General features: G+C 43.7%; 1 protein-coding gene across 1 annotated transcript in view; it reads left to right on the forward strand.

Annotated features, from left to right (window-relative positions):
• Positions 1–304: 304 nt before the first annotated feature.
• Positions 305–15,924, forward strand: part of SELP (selectin P) — a gene marked incomplete at both ends in the record, with an annotated part of 29,745 nt that continues 14,125 nt past the window's right edge. The window contains 10 exon segments of the mRNA XM_079723850.1: positions 305–334; positions 1,169–1,259; positions 2,957–3,343; positions 6,574–6,681; positions 7,152–7,337; positions 7,856–8,041; positions 8,653–8,724; positions 8,727–8,837; positions 10,339–10,524; positions 13,107–13,292. Of these exon segments, the coding sequence (XP_079579976.1) occupies positions 305–334; positions 1,169–1,259; positions 2,957–3,343; positions 6,574–6,681; positions 7,152–7,337; positions 7,856–8,041; positions 8,653–8,724; positions 8,727–8,837; positions 10,339–10,524; positions 13,107–13,292 (1,543 nt within the window).

The raw sequence follows: 15,924 nt of genomic DNA on the forward strand, positions 1-15,924 counted from the left end.
CTGTCTGGTCTGGCTGTAGTCAACAGTGTATATGCACTGTGCACGTGCACACACACACTACCACCACCCACCCTCCCCATACAGCCTACATCATCCATCTCTGGAGCCCAGCTGAGGCAATTGAGAATTTCTATATGGGAAGGGTTTGGAGTAGCAATCTGGCTGGAAGAGCAATAAAGCTTCAGTTGCAAAGCAAACGCACAATTTTTATGTTGGTGGTTATATTGGGGTAGTTCTGGATGAGTACAGATGCGGCAGCTAGGCTTGGTCATGTCACATATTCTCTCATTGACAACAACGCAGCATGGATTTAAAAGCCTGGAGGTTTACAAAAGTAAAAAAGTAAAGTGGAAAAAGTTCTTGTTTCAAAGTCAGGCTCTGCTTCTGTCCTTTTGAATGTTACTTTAGACTCTTCAACCTTCAGTATTTTCATGTGTAACATGAGGGTGTTGGATGAACATTTACAGAACTTATTTGTCTAAAAACACTTTAAAAATGTTAATAGATTTGATGAAATCCCAACAGAAGGGAGCTCATGAGAAATCATACTTGCTATAGATCCAAGGGGAATAAGTTTATTATTCATATATTAATAAAATTAAATATATATGTATATATACATGTATACATTAAGCATTGGATAATATTATAGATATATGCTGAAATGATAAAGCAAGAAAAGAAAACATAGATCAATAATACAGGATAGACGACATAGCACAGCACAATTAGTTGATGCTCTGTGCATCCAAGTATAGGTCAGACAACCGTATGGATCATGGAGTTTCTGTGTGACTTCTTCATACTCTTGGGTATGGCATACCAGTTCTTAAAGGGAGATTATTGCATGATAATAATGACAGTGTTTATTTACATAAATATTACAAACTATGTCAGAAAAGCAAATACTAGTGGCACAAAGTAGTTACTCAATAAATATTTGTGGAATGAATGCAGAAATGAATTTTGTCCTGAGCCTTGATGCAGTGTCCAACTGGGGTAGGACTCCAGCAGAGCAGTGAGAAATAAAAAGGGGGCAGAGGGTTTGAGCCACCCCCTAATGGAAACAGGCAGGATTGTAACTCAATACCATGGTTATTAACTAGAATTTTTTGGCCACAGTGATTGCACATGGATACTAAAAGGAAGTTTTCTTTTCTTATTACAGGCCAGCTGCCTAAAAGCCATCTGGAACTGGAGATTTCAGAGAGTGGTCTTCAGAACCACCCAACTCTTTTGCTTCAGTGCCCTGATCTCTGGTAAAGTTTATGCTAACCCTTCACCTGGCCCTCAGTGGTTAGGGTAACTTCAAGTGGGAGAAGTTAAGGATGGCAGCCGGTTGTTATGAGGTATTAGAGAACAGTTCAAGCCCAGATTCCTGGAGGAAAAATGTACCCGACACCATCCTATTGGTAGAAAAGGCTTCAGGAAGAACGTAAACAGATATACCCAGGGCCAACTTATCCATTAGACTCAATAGATACAGGCCCACGTTACTTTTAGGGACCCATAAAAATGCCTTAATTTCTTTAAAAATCATTTCCTTCTAGGCCCCCCCCAATGTTTTAGTGTATAATACTAATATGTTCATCTTTATACCAACGCAGTTATAAAATACAGTGTTTAATATTTTATTATCGAGGAAGGGAACTCCAAAGGCAAAACTGCCTAGAGTCCATGCAAGCCAGTATGCAGCCCTGGTGACATCAGAATAAAGTCTTCAGGCAAAAAAAATGCCACAGAGGTGCCTGTGAGGGAGGGACCAACGGAAACGACCCTCTTGTGGGCAGCAAAGAAGAAGGTTGAATAGGAATGAGACTTTATAAACAGGAAATAGAGCCATTTCCAGGTTTGATTGCTTACATTGTACACCTCTTCACATGGGAACTGGCCTCTTCTGGCTGGGGTGAGCTCCCAACTGCTAGGATAACAATACCTGGCACCATAGTGCCCTTTATACCTTTAAGGGGCACATTCTTTATTTCATTTGAGTTCACAAACATCTCTTTAAAAGGCCTGTTTTAAGCCCTATTTTAACAAGTGAGTAAACAGAGATGGAGGAAGTAGAGTAATTTATCAAAGGGAAACAGCCCAGAGCAGTGGGATGAGTGTAAGATTGCAAACCGGGAGGGACAATGAGCTTCTGCCACAAACCTGTTGTGTTTCACCCAACAAGTATGCAGCGAATGCCTGTTAAGTGCCAGGCTTTGTGCTTGGTGTTAAGAATCCAGAGGTAAAAGGAGACCACCATCAGGATTCAAAATCTAGAACTTGCGATCCATGTCATATAGACAGATGCTGCAATACCTGGCAGTAAGGGAGATGGAGACAGAGAAGGGTGCAGTGGGAGCTGAATACCAAGCCCACCTGGAGAAGTCAGGAAAGTAAGGGAGGAAAGTTACCACGCCAAAGTGGGCAGGGCAGCCAGAAGAGCAGCAAGAGCACGTGCAAAGGCATGGAAGTGGGACTTAACATTTTGCTAAAAAAGTAAATATGGTGGGTGATGAGGCTGGACCAGCAGGTAGGTGCCAGATCATAAAGCATCTTACTTCCCCTGTGAAGAGGTAGCACCTGGAGATATGAGGCAGCCATTGAGACATTTTACACGTCATTTACTTTTGGCTTGGGCAAATTATGTAATGTCTCCTCCATTTATAAAAGGAGAAGATTAGATGACCTCTACGGTCCCTTCCAACTCTGGTATCTTATGATTCCAGCTCTTGAATACCAAGGATCCTCAGAAGAGGACATTTTCTTATTCCGACTTAATGTATACTTTCAAGTAAAAGATGGAAACCACTCTTTTTCCTTAAAACAACTAGATGAGACATAAAAAGGTCATGTTTTTGGTATTTGTCTTCTAGTCAAACTCATCTGACTACACAGAAGTGTACTTATGCTCACAATCTCCTTCTCATTAGGGGTGCTAACCTGACCCACACTTTCCTTTACTTAGAGCTAATTAACCAGAAAGAAGTGGCAGCGTGGACCTATCACTACAGCAACAAATCATATTCATGGAATTATTCCCGGGCGTTCTGCCAGAAGTACTACACGGATTTAGTAGCTATCCAGAATAAAAATGAGATTGCTTACCTCAATGAGGCCATACCTTACTACAGTTCTTACTACTGGATTGGGATCCGAAAGATCAACAATCAATGGACCTGGGTGGGAACCAAAAAGACTCTCACCAAGGAGGCTGAGAACTGGGCTGACAACGAGCCCAACAACAAGAAGAACAACCAGGACTGCGTGGAGATCTACATCAAGAGTTTGTCAGCCCCCGGCAAGTGGAATGATGAGCCCTGCGGGAAAAAAAAGCGGGCACTGTGCTATACAGGTAGGGCCTTCTCTGCTCTGAAATCTGACTGTTTATAAAAAATGCCTTCCCTGGTTCGTTAATATAGCCCCCGAGTCAATAACCTTGAGTCTCAAAGTCAGGGACATGAAAACAAAGAGTAAACTGTCAATCAATCAGCATTATTGAGCACCTTGAAGTTCAGGGTTAGAGAAAACTGGCCTTTTGAAGCCAGAAGGAAATTTTAATATCATCTGGTCCACCCTTCTAATTTATAATTGATGAAATAGATGCTCAGGAGATTTGTCTCCTAAAATTTATGTCCAGAGCTTTTCTGTACCACTGTGCCCTAGAATAAGAGACTGTGTAAGTTGAGAGGGAACTTGGCCTTGCCTCTAGGAGATACAGTTGTAACGAATACCTATCGAACCATCAGTATGTTCCAGGCATTACTATTAGTTCATGTGTCGTTAGTCTATTTAGTATTAGTTGCATTTAGTCCTCATGAGAACCTCATCAATCAGCTCCTTCTACTGCCCTCATTTTGCTGATGAGGGAAAGGTTCAGAGCTATTCAAGAACCTGCCCAAGATTCTAAGTTCCTTGGTGATGGAGCCAGTTTCAAACTCATGTTTACTCCAAAGGTGGTATTTTTAGCCACATATGCAACCACACTCTTTGCTCAACATTCTCAGGAGGCAATCTGAGAACATGACCAAGGATGACAGTGCTTTACAGATTCCCTTCAACAGCAACATATCTCCAGGTCCACTGGACTTCGGTAGGGGATGAGGGGTGAGGAAAGGGAAGAGGTAACTGAAGGTGAGATCCTGTGAGTATATTTGATTCTCCACTCTCCAGATTCCAGAGTAAGCAGACCTGCGTGAAAGCTTGGTCTTCCTGTGGTCAGGCGCCTCGTGCCAGAACTGATTCCATCTTTCTGATGTGGCTTCCCATCCAGAGGAGCCCACCTTGCCCTGGGTAGCATACAAACACTGTAGCTAGGGAGAGTATGGACTGCCCTGGACAAGAGAGTCCTGAATACTCTGAAGCTTCTTCTTCAATAAATCATCTTACAGATGCCACACTCTGCTATATATGTTCTAAATTTGTTAGATTATAAACACCTCCCCTCAGAAGCCCTCAACAATAATGGAACAGAATACAGAGTATAGAGTATTCCCTGTACTTTCTCCCTCTCCTCATACAGCCTCCTAGCTGAGGGGAAACATATCCATACACACATTGTCATGTAGTCAGATCTCGTTTTACAAATAGCTTATTATCATATTTAATAAATAAAATAATGACCTGTTCTTTATAGGCCAGGACAGACATTACCAGAGTGTTAGCTCATCCTACTGCTCTCTTAGTCAGCTCCCTACCCTTCCTGGGCTGTGCCTCCCTACAACTGTCCTGATCAGATTATCTTGGCTGCCACGAGATGTTCCAATATGCCACTGCTTCCCCTCCCCACTCAAACTTCAGCCTCCATATCTGCAAGATAGTCTTCCTCAATAAAGCTTGCAAGGAAGAAAAGAGATTGTAAATTACTGGCATGAATGATAATGAACAAGGCCACCCCTCTAGGCTGCAACAATGGCAGGCATCACTAATTGGTACAATTTCACCCTAACACAGTTGGCTTCCACCTCCACTAATACAATACTCTAGGCATGGATTGCCATTTTGCCGTCCAAGATGTAAAGAATGTAGGGAACGATCAGTTCTCTGTGGGAGATAGATGAGAAATAGATAGGTACACTACACTGCAACAAAAAAACTAAGCTGGAATAATTCCCTAAATGTCGGGATTTCGTAGACCTCAGAACAAGGTGTCAAGGGAAAAAAAAGATTGATTCATTGAATCACCATTATGTTCTTTCCTGGAGATCCAAGAAATAGATAAGTTATTAACCTGCCTGGAAACCCTGAAATGGAACAGAATACAGAACATTGGCTGTTTTTCCATTCCTAGAGATCTGAGATCCTGAGGAAGCTACAGTCAGAACAAAATTTTTATGCTCCGAGAGCATAGGGCAGGCAGGTATTACTATAAGGCACTGGTGGGTCAAGGTGAATAGGGTGGAAGACATGGACCAAACTTCTATTTAGGAGCTCCTGTTGCTTCCTGCATCTTCTCTTTACCTGGAACCCTTCCCAGTGGTTCAGTGCAGCTTCACCAAACTCACTGGCTGCCATCAGAACTTCCTGCTGTAGAACACTGCATGGCTTATAGAGCTACAGCATCTCAGGGTTAAGAGGGAATATAGAGACCAAATAGCACAACCCGCTATGTGACATATGGATTTCCTCTTGTGATAGACCCCAATGTAGACCAATGGTTGGCTGGGCTTAGGTAACACCACCAGAAAAGAGTCCAGCCACAGACCTTGCTCCCAGCTGTGACCTCATCAATAAAAACACTCTCAGTGCTTTCATGGTATCAATTCTAATACTCATCTACCACCAAGGGCATAGTACATACACCCTCAACAAGTCTCTTACAGGAAAGAAACTCTGCCCCTCCTCTGTGCTGTCACCCAAGTGGCACAGACTTAGTGAGGAGGGCCTGGCAGGCCAGTCATCTCTGTACCATCTAAATCTGGCATATTTAGACTTGTGCCACAGTTCCCCATAAGGTCATTTGTCCTTGACCATGAGTAGGTCTTAAACATCTCATTCAGCTGCTCATTCAGCCACCTCCGCCACGTGGTGTCGGGCATAGACTTAGACCAAAGATGGAAGAAATCTGGCCCTAACAGTGGGCAGGTTGGGCTCAAAGAAGTAACTTGCCTGAGGTCACATAATATTAGGGAGTGGAGCATGGATGCTGACTATGTATGCAGGACCCCGGCCACCCCTGGTTCCTAACCTCCATGCTGTGGTATTTGTCACAGGAGTTTCCATAAAAATACAACTCTATGAATGCTCTTAGTTAAAAGCCACAACTATTTTGTACCACACAGAGGAGTTTCACTGTCTACACATGTATTGGTGGCTCCATTTGTCCCTCTGTGTCCACACATGGCAACCCCTCTTCAGGCAACACTAAATGCAGCCTAAAATAGAAGCCAGGGAATGCTCCAGCAGGCTCCGACAGTGTCCTTCACAGGGAACAAGCTGGCTCTCCAGGGGGTGCTGTGGTTTTTCTGTTGTCTGGCTAGATCAAGCTTACCCAAGTGGGACTAAGTCTGTGACTTGGAATGAGTCCAGCTTTTCTTCACACCTCCTTGGAATGCCCATGATTCTGACCCTTCCCTACCCATGCAGCCTCCTGCCAGGATATGTCCTGCAGCAAGCAAGGAGAGTGCATTGAGACCATCGGAAACTACACCTGCTCCTGTTACCCTGGATTCTATGGACCAGAATGTGAATATGGTGAGGCCACTATTTTGTTGAGAGTATCGTGGTCATTGGTCTTGTGCTAGAGGCGATGCCAGGAAGAAAATCATGTTGGAGTTGCTCCCGTGAGTAAAGGCTAGTCCTAGGGCCTCTCTCTACCATCTGTCAGTCTGCCTCACTCGAGTTGTCAGAGACTCACACTTGGGTTAAAACACTTTATTCTTAGAGAGAGCATTTCCTCCCCAAATCTCAAAAGGTAAAAGGGAAATGAAAAGGCAGTAAAACAAAGAGAACTCTTTCAGGCTAATTTTGCTTGTTGGGAATAAAAGCCAGTGAAAGAATGATTATTTCCCAAGATGCAACCAATACAAAGCTAAAGATGAACAGGTTGGGTTAGAAGTCCGGGGAGATTGGTTTGGGTGGGTTATACAAACAGCTCAGCTTTTAGCAAACCTGACATTGTCTTTCCACCCGCAAAGAAAGAAATCAATATTTCGTCCCCACAGTCACAGAGTGCAGCGAATTTGACCTCCCTCAGCACATGCTCATGAACTGCAGTCACCCTCTGGGAAACTTCCCTTTCAACACACAGTGCAGCTTCCACTGCGCTGAAGGGTACACACTGAATGGACCCAGTGAGCTGGAATGTTTGGCTTCTGGAATCTGGACGAATACGCCCCCACAGTGTGTAGGTACGTAGACCCAGTGCTTCCCATCTTCACTCACAACTAGAATTTCAGAGGGGAGAACAAGCTTCCCCCATTTCAAAGACAAGGGAAATGATGAGGATCTACATTAGATGGGAAATTCTGCTGATGACTATTACCCGTCAACCCGAGTAACACTAATTTTAACTTTCATGATTTTGTATCTGTGGAGTGAGGTAGTCAGCTTAGCTCTTGATTCTCAGGCAAAAGCAATACAAAAGGGTCCTTCTCCCTTCATTAATTGCAAAGTGAACAGAGTACCATAATGATTTAGGGGTTGGGTATTATTAATTTGATAATTTTACCTTGCTTCTTTAAAAAGTAAACAACAAAAGGATGCTTGGATCTTTCCAAACAGCTATTGAAAGTACCATTTAACCACCAAAGTTCATCACCTGCCTGACACTTTGGGAAGATGCAGACAGCTGTTGCGGCATCTCAAGGCTTCCAAGGTGCTAGGCATAATCTAAGGTCTCATGCCATTGTTCTGTGGTTGTTTCTAGCTGTCCAGTGCCCACCCCTGAAGTCTCCTGAGCAAGGAAGCATGACCTGTTTCCACTCTGCAAAAGCATTCCAGCACCAGTCCAGCTGCAGCTTCAGCTGCGAAGAGGGATTTGCATTAGTTGGGCCAAAGGTGGTGCAGTGCACAGCCTCGGGGGTGTGGACAGCCCCAGCTCCAGTGTGTCAAGGTGAGTTTCAGGCAGTTGGGGATGTATAATGTCCACTGCACCTGGTTCTTGATGGGAGCACAGATGAAACTGGCTAGCTTATGGAGAAACTGGCCTGAATCACCACAACTTGACTCTCCTTTTACCTACCACTCAGCTAGATTGTGTTCATCTGGGATAGGAAAAGAGTGTCAGGCTCTAGAAAAAAAAAAGAAGCTGATTTTACTACTTATTTAAAACAACATTTAAAAGTCCTCCTTTCCCCCAAACTCACTGTCCTCAAGCAATTTCAGAACGACCTCATTCATAAATTTCACGTAAGAGGGAAAGGGTAGCATCTACATCTGTAAGTAGACACTAGAAGACCTACCAGGACAGGTTTATAGCAGTAAAGGGAATAAAGGACATTAGAAAAAGCTTGAAGGAGTCTTTTATTTTAAAGAGATTTAGGTCCCCCTGAAGCCTGGTACTACATACAAGTCTGGACAAACATCACTAGGGTCTCCTGAACCTTACAGATTCCTAGCGCCACCTGGATTTCCAGAGGTGGATTCACCATTGCTCTCTAGCTGTGGGCATGGTTTTTCTCCTTCCTCAGTACCTTTCTCTCTGTCCTTGGTTGTTCTCTCCAGCTACGCAGTGTCAGCTCCCGGAAGCCCCTAGCAAAGGAACCCTGGACTGTGTCCATCCCCTCACTGCCTTTGCAATGGCTCCAGCTACAAATTTGAATGTGAACCTGACCATCGAGTGAGGGGCTGGGACACACTCTGCTGCACTGGCCCTGGTTGGGGGACTGCACCCTTGCCAGCCTTCGAGGGTAGGATTTTTCATTAGCAGCCCCCAGTGCACCGGGAAGGAGTCACAGCACAGTGGAAAGATCAAGGGCTCTTAACATCAGGGTGACCTCCTCCAGGCTCTGGCACTGAAACAGGTTGTTCAGCATCCGGGAGGCATGGTTTTCTCCTCCATGAAATGAGCTACGAATTGCAAGGAGCTTCAATGAAGTATATAAAAAGTATACAATTAAATAGCTTGTGTAACGTACCTCGCAGAGAGCCTTTGTCTCTGCCTTTTTTTTCCCTCCCTGCCTCATTGGTATATAGAAGCTGTGGGTCAGTGTCCTTCCTACACTTCAGATGGAGTCAGAACAGTGGCTATTAGGACACGGAGAGAGATTGCTCATCATAGCCCTCAGTGGTAGCCTTTGACAAAGGATCAAAGGAACACTGCATTGAAAAAGAGGGTGTGACACAATTCTAGACAGTTAGCTAATACCACAAAACTGAATGCTGTGTAATTGCCTCACACCTTCATCTTCTAAAGCAAAAATGGGGACTAGGATGGGGGAAATTAAATGTTGGGTTAGGGAATTCCCGGGAGACCTGGATTATAAACCCAGCTCTACCACTCTCTACATGTAAGACCTTAGGGATGTCACTTAAAATTTCTGAACCTCACTTTTCTCATCTGCCAAGTAAGAAAGAAACGCTAGAGGGTCTTTGGTTCTTAAATGCCCTGATTCTGTAAAAAAGAGAGGTCTAAGGTCACAGTGTACAGGTAGTCTTTATACTCTGATAAACTCCAGGAGTATCCTGGAGATGAAATGCTTTGTCAAGGAAGAGCAGGAGGAAGCCAGTCTTTATCAGAACTGAGGTCACTCGGGGCTTAATTGTGCTCAGGAACTGACCTTGGGCTGCACTCACTTGGCAATTGCAGTCTGATTAGGATGACATCCTGTGTTCACGAGACAAGGCTCTTTCAGGATCATTTAATAGTGCTTGGTATTAGAGTGCCAACAATAAGCTATGTTGTTCCAGCCTTTTCCTTAAAAGTCCAGCCTGCTCTATATCTCCTCCTTCCAGATCCAATTTCACAGATATTGCCAGTAAATATTTAAAGAGCACCTTCAAGGTCCAAAACACTGCCAGGCTCTGGGAATACAGCTCTGGATGAATGACACCAGCCTCAAGGAGACTGCGGTCTAAGGGGCAGAATTACAATAATGCATGAACAGCTCAAGAACAGGGGCTGTGGGAGCACACTGGAAGAGCTTCTAGCCCGAGCTGGGGTGGGCAGGGAAGGCTTCTTAAGGAAAGTGAAGTCTAAGCTGAGACTTGAAGGGCAGGTGAGTGATCCAGGTAAAGAGGGACATGGCAAGGTGTTCCCGGCACATACCTCTTTTCGAAAAAGGAGGATTTAGGGTTCTGCATATACTGACAGTGTGGGTCGAAAAGATGGGGCATCTCTCAAGGGGCTCTTCTGAGAAAGAATTGAGCCTTTCTACTGCCCAGTATCAGACAATCACTTTTTCCATTTAGCCATTGCCTGTGAGCCTCTGGAGAGTCCTGTCCACGGAAGCATGGATTGCTCCCTGTCTTCGAGAGCATTTCAGTACAACAGCAACTGTAGCTTTCACTGTGCTAAGGGTTTCACACTGAGAGGAGCTGACACAGTTCGATGTGCTGATCTGGGACAGTGGACAGCGCCAGCCCCAGTCTGTCAAGGTACTGTGATAGCATAACGTTGCTTCCCTGCTTCTCAGCTTATGAAAGGCATCAGCATGTGCATTTAGCTCTATCATTCATTTATTATTCAAACATTCACTAAGACTCTGTTATGTGCCAGGCCCTTTGTGTGGGCACTCGGGATGAAGTGGTGAGTGAGGGCAGTCTTAGGCATGTGTTCATTACAGTATCCTGAAACGCAAGGCGAGGGCTGCATGGACTGACATGGATGTCGTGAGTTGGCATGAAGGGGGGGGGCTGGGAGGAAAGAATTATGCATGAGGAACAGCATGGAACAGTGGAAGGGTAATGACAAGACATTTAGTCCAGTTCTGTCATTTCCTGGCAACAAGCTTTTGGTCTCTCTGAAACTCAGTGTCACCTGCAAAATAACAGTACTGTTATCTCCGTTACCCACCTCACTAGTGGTTGTGGATTAATGTGTGTAAATGCAAGCTTGAAAATGCTACGAGGGACTTCCCTTGTGGCACAGTGGTTAAGAGTCCATCTGCCAATGCAGGGCACAGGTTCCATTTCTGGTCCTGGAAGATCTCACATGCCACAGAGTAACTAAGTCTGTGAGCCACAACTACTGAACCTGCGCACCACAACTACTGAAGCCTGGGCGCCTAGAGCCCGTGCTCCACAACAAAGAGTAGCCCCCTCTCGTTGCAACTAGAGAAAGCCTGTGCACAGCAACGAAGGCCCAACGCAGCCAAAAATAAATAAAATAAAATAAATAAATTTATTTTTTAAAAAACTGCTATGAGCTTTACAAATGTAGGTAAAATAATGATCATAACATTACCTTGTAAATCATATGTCTCTGATCTGATTTTACAAAGTGATCTCCTTTAACAGTTCATGTTCTCAATATTTTGCTCTTGAAGAACTGAGGCATGGGGAAGTCACAAAGATTTTTTTTTTTTACAAGAGGTACCCCACACAGAATTTATGTCCCAGAAATGAAAATATTGGCATTTCATGTGAGATCCCAAGCAATTTATGTGAACCCTTGGGTCTAAGTATACTTGATTTTAAAATGAGGCAGTGGTTTGAAAGTAGGGTCTTGAAGAGAGATGGATACGCCCACGTTCATAGCAGCATTTTTCATAACAGTTAAAATGTGGAAGCAACCCAAGTGTCCATCATAGATGAATGGATAAGAAAAACGTGGTATATACATACATACAATGGAGTATTATTCAGCCTTAAAAAGGAAGGAAATTCTGACATATGCTACAACATGGATGAATCTCAAGGACATTATGCTGAGTATAGTAAGCCAATCACAAAAAGACAAGTACTGAATGATTCCACATATAGGAGGTACTTAGAGAAGTCAGAATCACTGAGACAGAAAGTGGAATGGTTGTTGCTGGGGCCTAGAGGAGGAATAGGTAGTTGCTGTTAAATGTTCTGAAGATGGATGGTGGTGATAGTTGCACAAAAATATGAATGTACTTAATCCCACTGCAATGTACACTTAGAAATGGTTAAGTGGTAAAAGATAAGTTTTATGCTATGCTATGTGTATTTTACTACAGTTAAAAAATTGAAAAAAAAAGTGAGGCAGTAGAGGAATAGATCATCATACAACATGATGGTGAGGCTTAGCGAGGGGAATGGGATGTACTGGGAATGTACTGTCTGAGAGACAAAGACACAGAGAGCCCTTTGACATGCTTAAAAGGAGAGGGTCTTAAGGGGTCACTGGAGACATTCTTGTCTCCAGTCAGGTAAATGTCTAATCATCCAAAAGAGAGAATTGACCATTCTCTTAAGCATCTAGATATGTGGTTTCAATAACTCCCCTGGTAGGCCTTCCTAGCGTTTTCCACTCTGACATTCAAGGTCTGCATCTGATGCATAGCTATAATGATTTTAAGACTATTGCTACTACTGCTGCTGCTACTACTACTATTAGTAATAATAATAATAGATAATATTTATTGAGCATTTTAGTCGAACTCCATGAGGTAGTTAAAACTATTGCTCCCCTTTTAAAGATGAGAAAAGACTTAATATATATAGAATACATGTGTTCTCTCCATTTATGGCCATCTGCATTATATGATTGAGATCATGGTGTGTATATAATTTTTATCCTGCTTTTTCACTTGACGTTGTGCATTGAGACACCTCCCATATCTTTCCAAGGTGAAATATATCACATTCCCTTCGTGGATCCACGATAGTTAATTTTTGGCCTCTAATTAGTGGCATTTATGTTCATTTTCAATATTTTCCTCTCACAAATAATATCATGATCAAAATTCTCTGAACTGATGTTTGATATGCATCTTGTTACATACTTAGCATAGATTCTTGGGTCCAAAAGTGCGATATTTTTAAAACTATGAATACATATTGCCAAATGCTTAATGATGGCTCAACATTTCCTCATAAAGTCCTTCATTTGGCATTGGGATTACATGACACTTTTCTCGTCCTCCAGGTTAAACGTGCCCAATTCAGAAATCCCTCTTGTTGGCACTAGAAAGAGTTAAGGGGTGGAAATCAATGAGTACTTGTTTATTACTTTCCTCACTCCCTTACTTTCTCACTTCCTCACTCCTTAGCGCTGCAGTGCCAGTATCTGCCAGCCTCAAACAAGGCCCAGGTGAACTGCTCCCATCCCTTTGGCGCCTTTAGGTACCAGTCGACCTGCAGCTTCACCTGTGATGAAGGCTTTCTCCTGGTGGGAGCAAGTGTGCTGCAATGCTTGGATACGGGGAACTGGAATGCTCCTTTTCCAGAATGCCAAGGTAAAATGAATTCTTTCCAGTGTCTTGGAAATAAACTGTAGGCTTATTTTAAAAAGCTGTATTTTAAAGGTGGTAACTGTCTAGGGGACAGAAACTTGAAATGGACTGGAAAATGAATAAACACTGTCATCACGTAACCCAGGGATCCAAAATGCAAATGCCTTCAGGGGCTAGGCAGGTACCACAAGCGACAGGATGTCTGGCAACAGGAAGGTGGCAGGGGGGTATGGTGGTGGCCTGGTGCCAGCTCTGTCCTGGGGCCTTTCCCAGGGCATGAAGGCTCCTATCATGAACCAGGTGGACTGTTCTCACTTGGCTGAAGACAGTATCTGGAAAGAAGGCCAGAGGGAAGAACTAGCCTCAAGATGGTTGTTCCAAGACTGATCTTGCACTTTGCTCCTAGGAACCACGGAGTCAATGGTGGAATGGGGGTAACTCCCGGGTTTAATAGTGGAATGGGAGGGGCAGAATTTACAGGTGCCTGGCTGCAAACATCCTCCAAGATTTGTGTTAAGACTGGAGAAATCCACTTAGGATAAAGTGAAGACTGATGAAAAGAGGAAGAAACTAATCTGTACATGCAAGGTCAACAGGATTCTCAGAAGAAAAAAAGTATATATATATATGTTCAGCATAAGCATATTAGTCTGCATTACACTTGATATAAAGTAAAGGCAGTTATTGTACGGAATAGAACTTGTTCTAATCATCTGTGTTTAGGAACTGAAGGACAGATGTACGCTTTTTATACTCCCCATTCCTTTTTCTACTCAGTGTATCCAATTATTTACTTATATTTATGGCAAATACTGCTTTTTGTTTTGTTTTGTTTTGTTTTTGCGGCACGCGGGACTCTCACTGTTGTGGCCTCTCCCGTTGCGGAGCACAGGCTCTGGACGCGCAGGCTAAGCGGCCATGGATCACGGGCCCAGCCGCTCCGCAGCATGTGGGATCTTCCCGGACCAGGGCACAAACCCGTGTCCCCTGCATCGGCAGGCGGACTCTCAACCACTGCGCCTCCAGGGAAGCCCAATACTGCTTTTAAACAATAAAATTTTTATTTATAAAAGCTACAGAAAAATAAGGAAATAGAGAAACAAAAAAATCCTCTTAAATACCTCCCCCAAATACCCAACCCTAAAACAGACACTGGTTATGTTTCTCCATTCTTGTAAGAATTCTTCCAATATTTTCCCACTTTTTCCTCCATATGATTAGTATTTTTATGATTAGTATTTTTTATATATATACAATTTTAATAATAAAATTAGGTAGGTAAAATACTAGCCAATTCTGCATTGTTTGCCTTTGCTTTTCACTTCGTACCCACTTCCAACATGAGTGAAAGCAGGCAGAAACATGTTTTTAATAAAAAGGAAACCACTTGCTATTTCAGGTCCCACACAAGCACACACATGCACACACACACACTCACTACTGTTAAGTTAGGTCAACAGTGAGTGAATGAATGAACAAACGAACGAACAAAGAGGCTGACCAACTCAATAGAACTACATGTCCTTTAGCCCCAGGCACAAGAGAGCATGGCAAGCCACAGGGGCTAGGGATGGGCACACCTTCTGAGCTGGGTCTGCAGAGACCAAGGTGAGGCTTGTGACCTTGGCTCTTCAGCTGTCACCTGGGCTACACTGAAGGCTGGATATGCTACAAAGTCCACACAGCTTTGGGGAAGAACTTGGAGTCCCTGAGGGGGGTGTTACAATACTTAGCACCCTTCCAAACAACCCTGGGCTGTTCAGGGCACAGATTGCAGTTCATTGCCCCACACTGGCCCATCTGTGGGTGTTTCACAGCCAGGAGGCTCACACTCACCATGGCTTCCTGTGACCTTCCACTTCCCTTCCGCTTTTAGTTCTTTGTTTACTCCGACTGAACTTTCTCCTCTTGTTGCTGGGTGAGCATCAAGTGAAATACCCAAATGTGGTCTGCACAGGAAGGTACCACGAGGCTTGCACTCACAAGCTGTTGTAATGCTCTTGAGAGGGTGTTCTCAATTTCCCTTTCCAAGGTCCCCCTTACCCCTGTATCCCCACCCGCGCTATCAGAAGGCAAGGCCACAAAAGAGCTGCAAACGGACTCATGGTACCAACACCCTCCCAATTTGTCCTTACAGTTTATAGGCTTCTTGACTTGCCTACTCTCCCTTACCCACCACTCCCACACTGAATACAGAAAGACTTTTCAAGTGGCAGAAAATAACTAGGCCTTTCGACAAAGGGATGAGATTGGGGGTTGGGGGTGAAATGTAGCTGGAAAGGAGAAGGGAGGACGGGAAGAGAGAGAAAGAGAAACAGAAAATGCTCTCAAGACCTCAAGCAGTTCAAATCAGTGGAAATGGCCCTAGGTTCATCCACTCCACCACTGTCTCTGGTCTAAAGCCATACACTACCCAATCAGGCCAAACAGTGAAGAAGAAACACCCTAAACCATGCGTTCTCTTAGCCTTCATTTTTTAATGCCAATATGTTTAATCTGAGTTTTATTTCACTAATTGGCTGAGGGATATCTTGGCAGCCATTAACATTTGCATACAGAGTGTTTTCACTTTTTAGCCTTGTAAAAATCCTGAGAGCTATTTAATGCTATTCTCCACATTTTAAAGGTGAACATA

This window comes from Hyperoodon ampullatus (assembly GCF_949752795.1).
Source record: "Hyperoodon ampullatus genome assembly, chromosome: 2".
NCBI lineage: Eukaryota > Metazoa > Chordata > Mammalia > Artiodactyla > Ziphiidae > Hyperoodon > Hyperoodon ampullatus.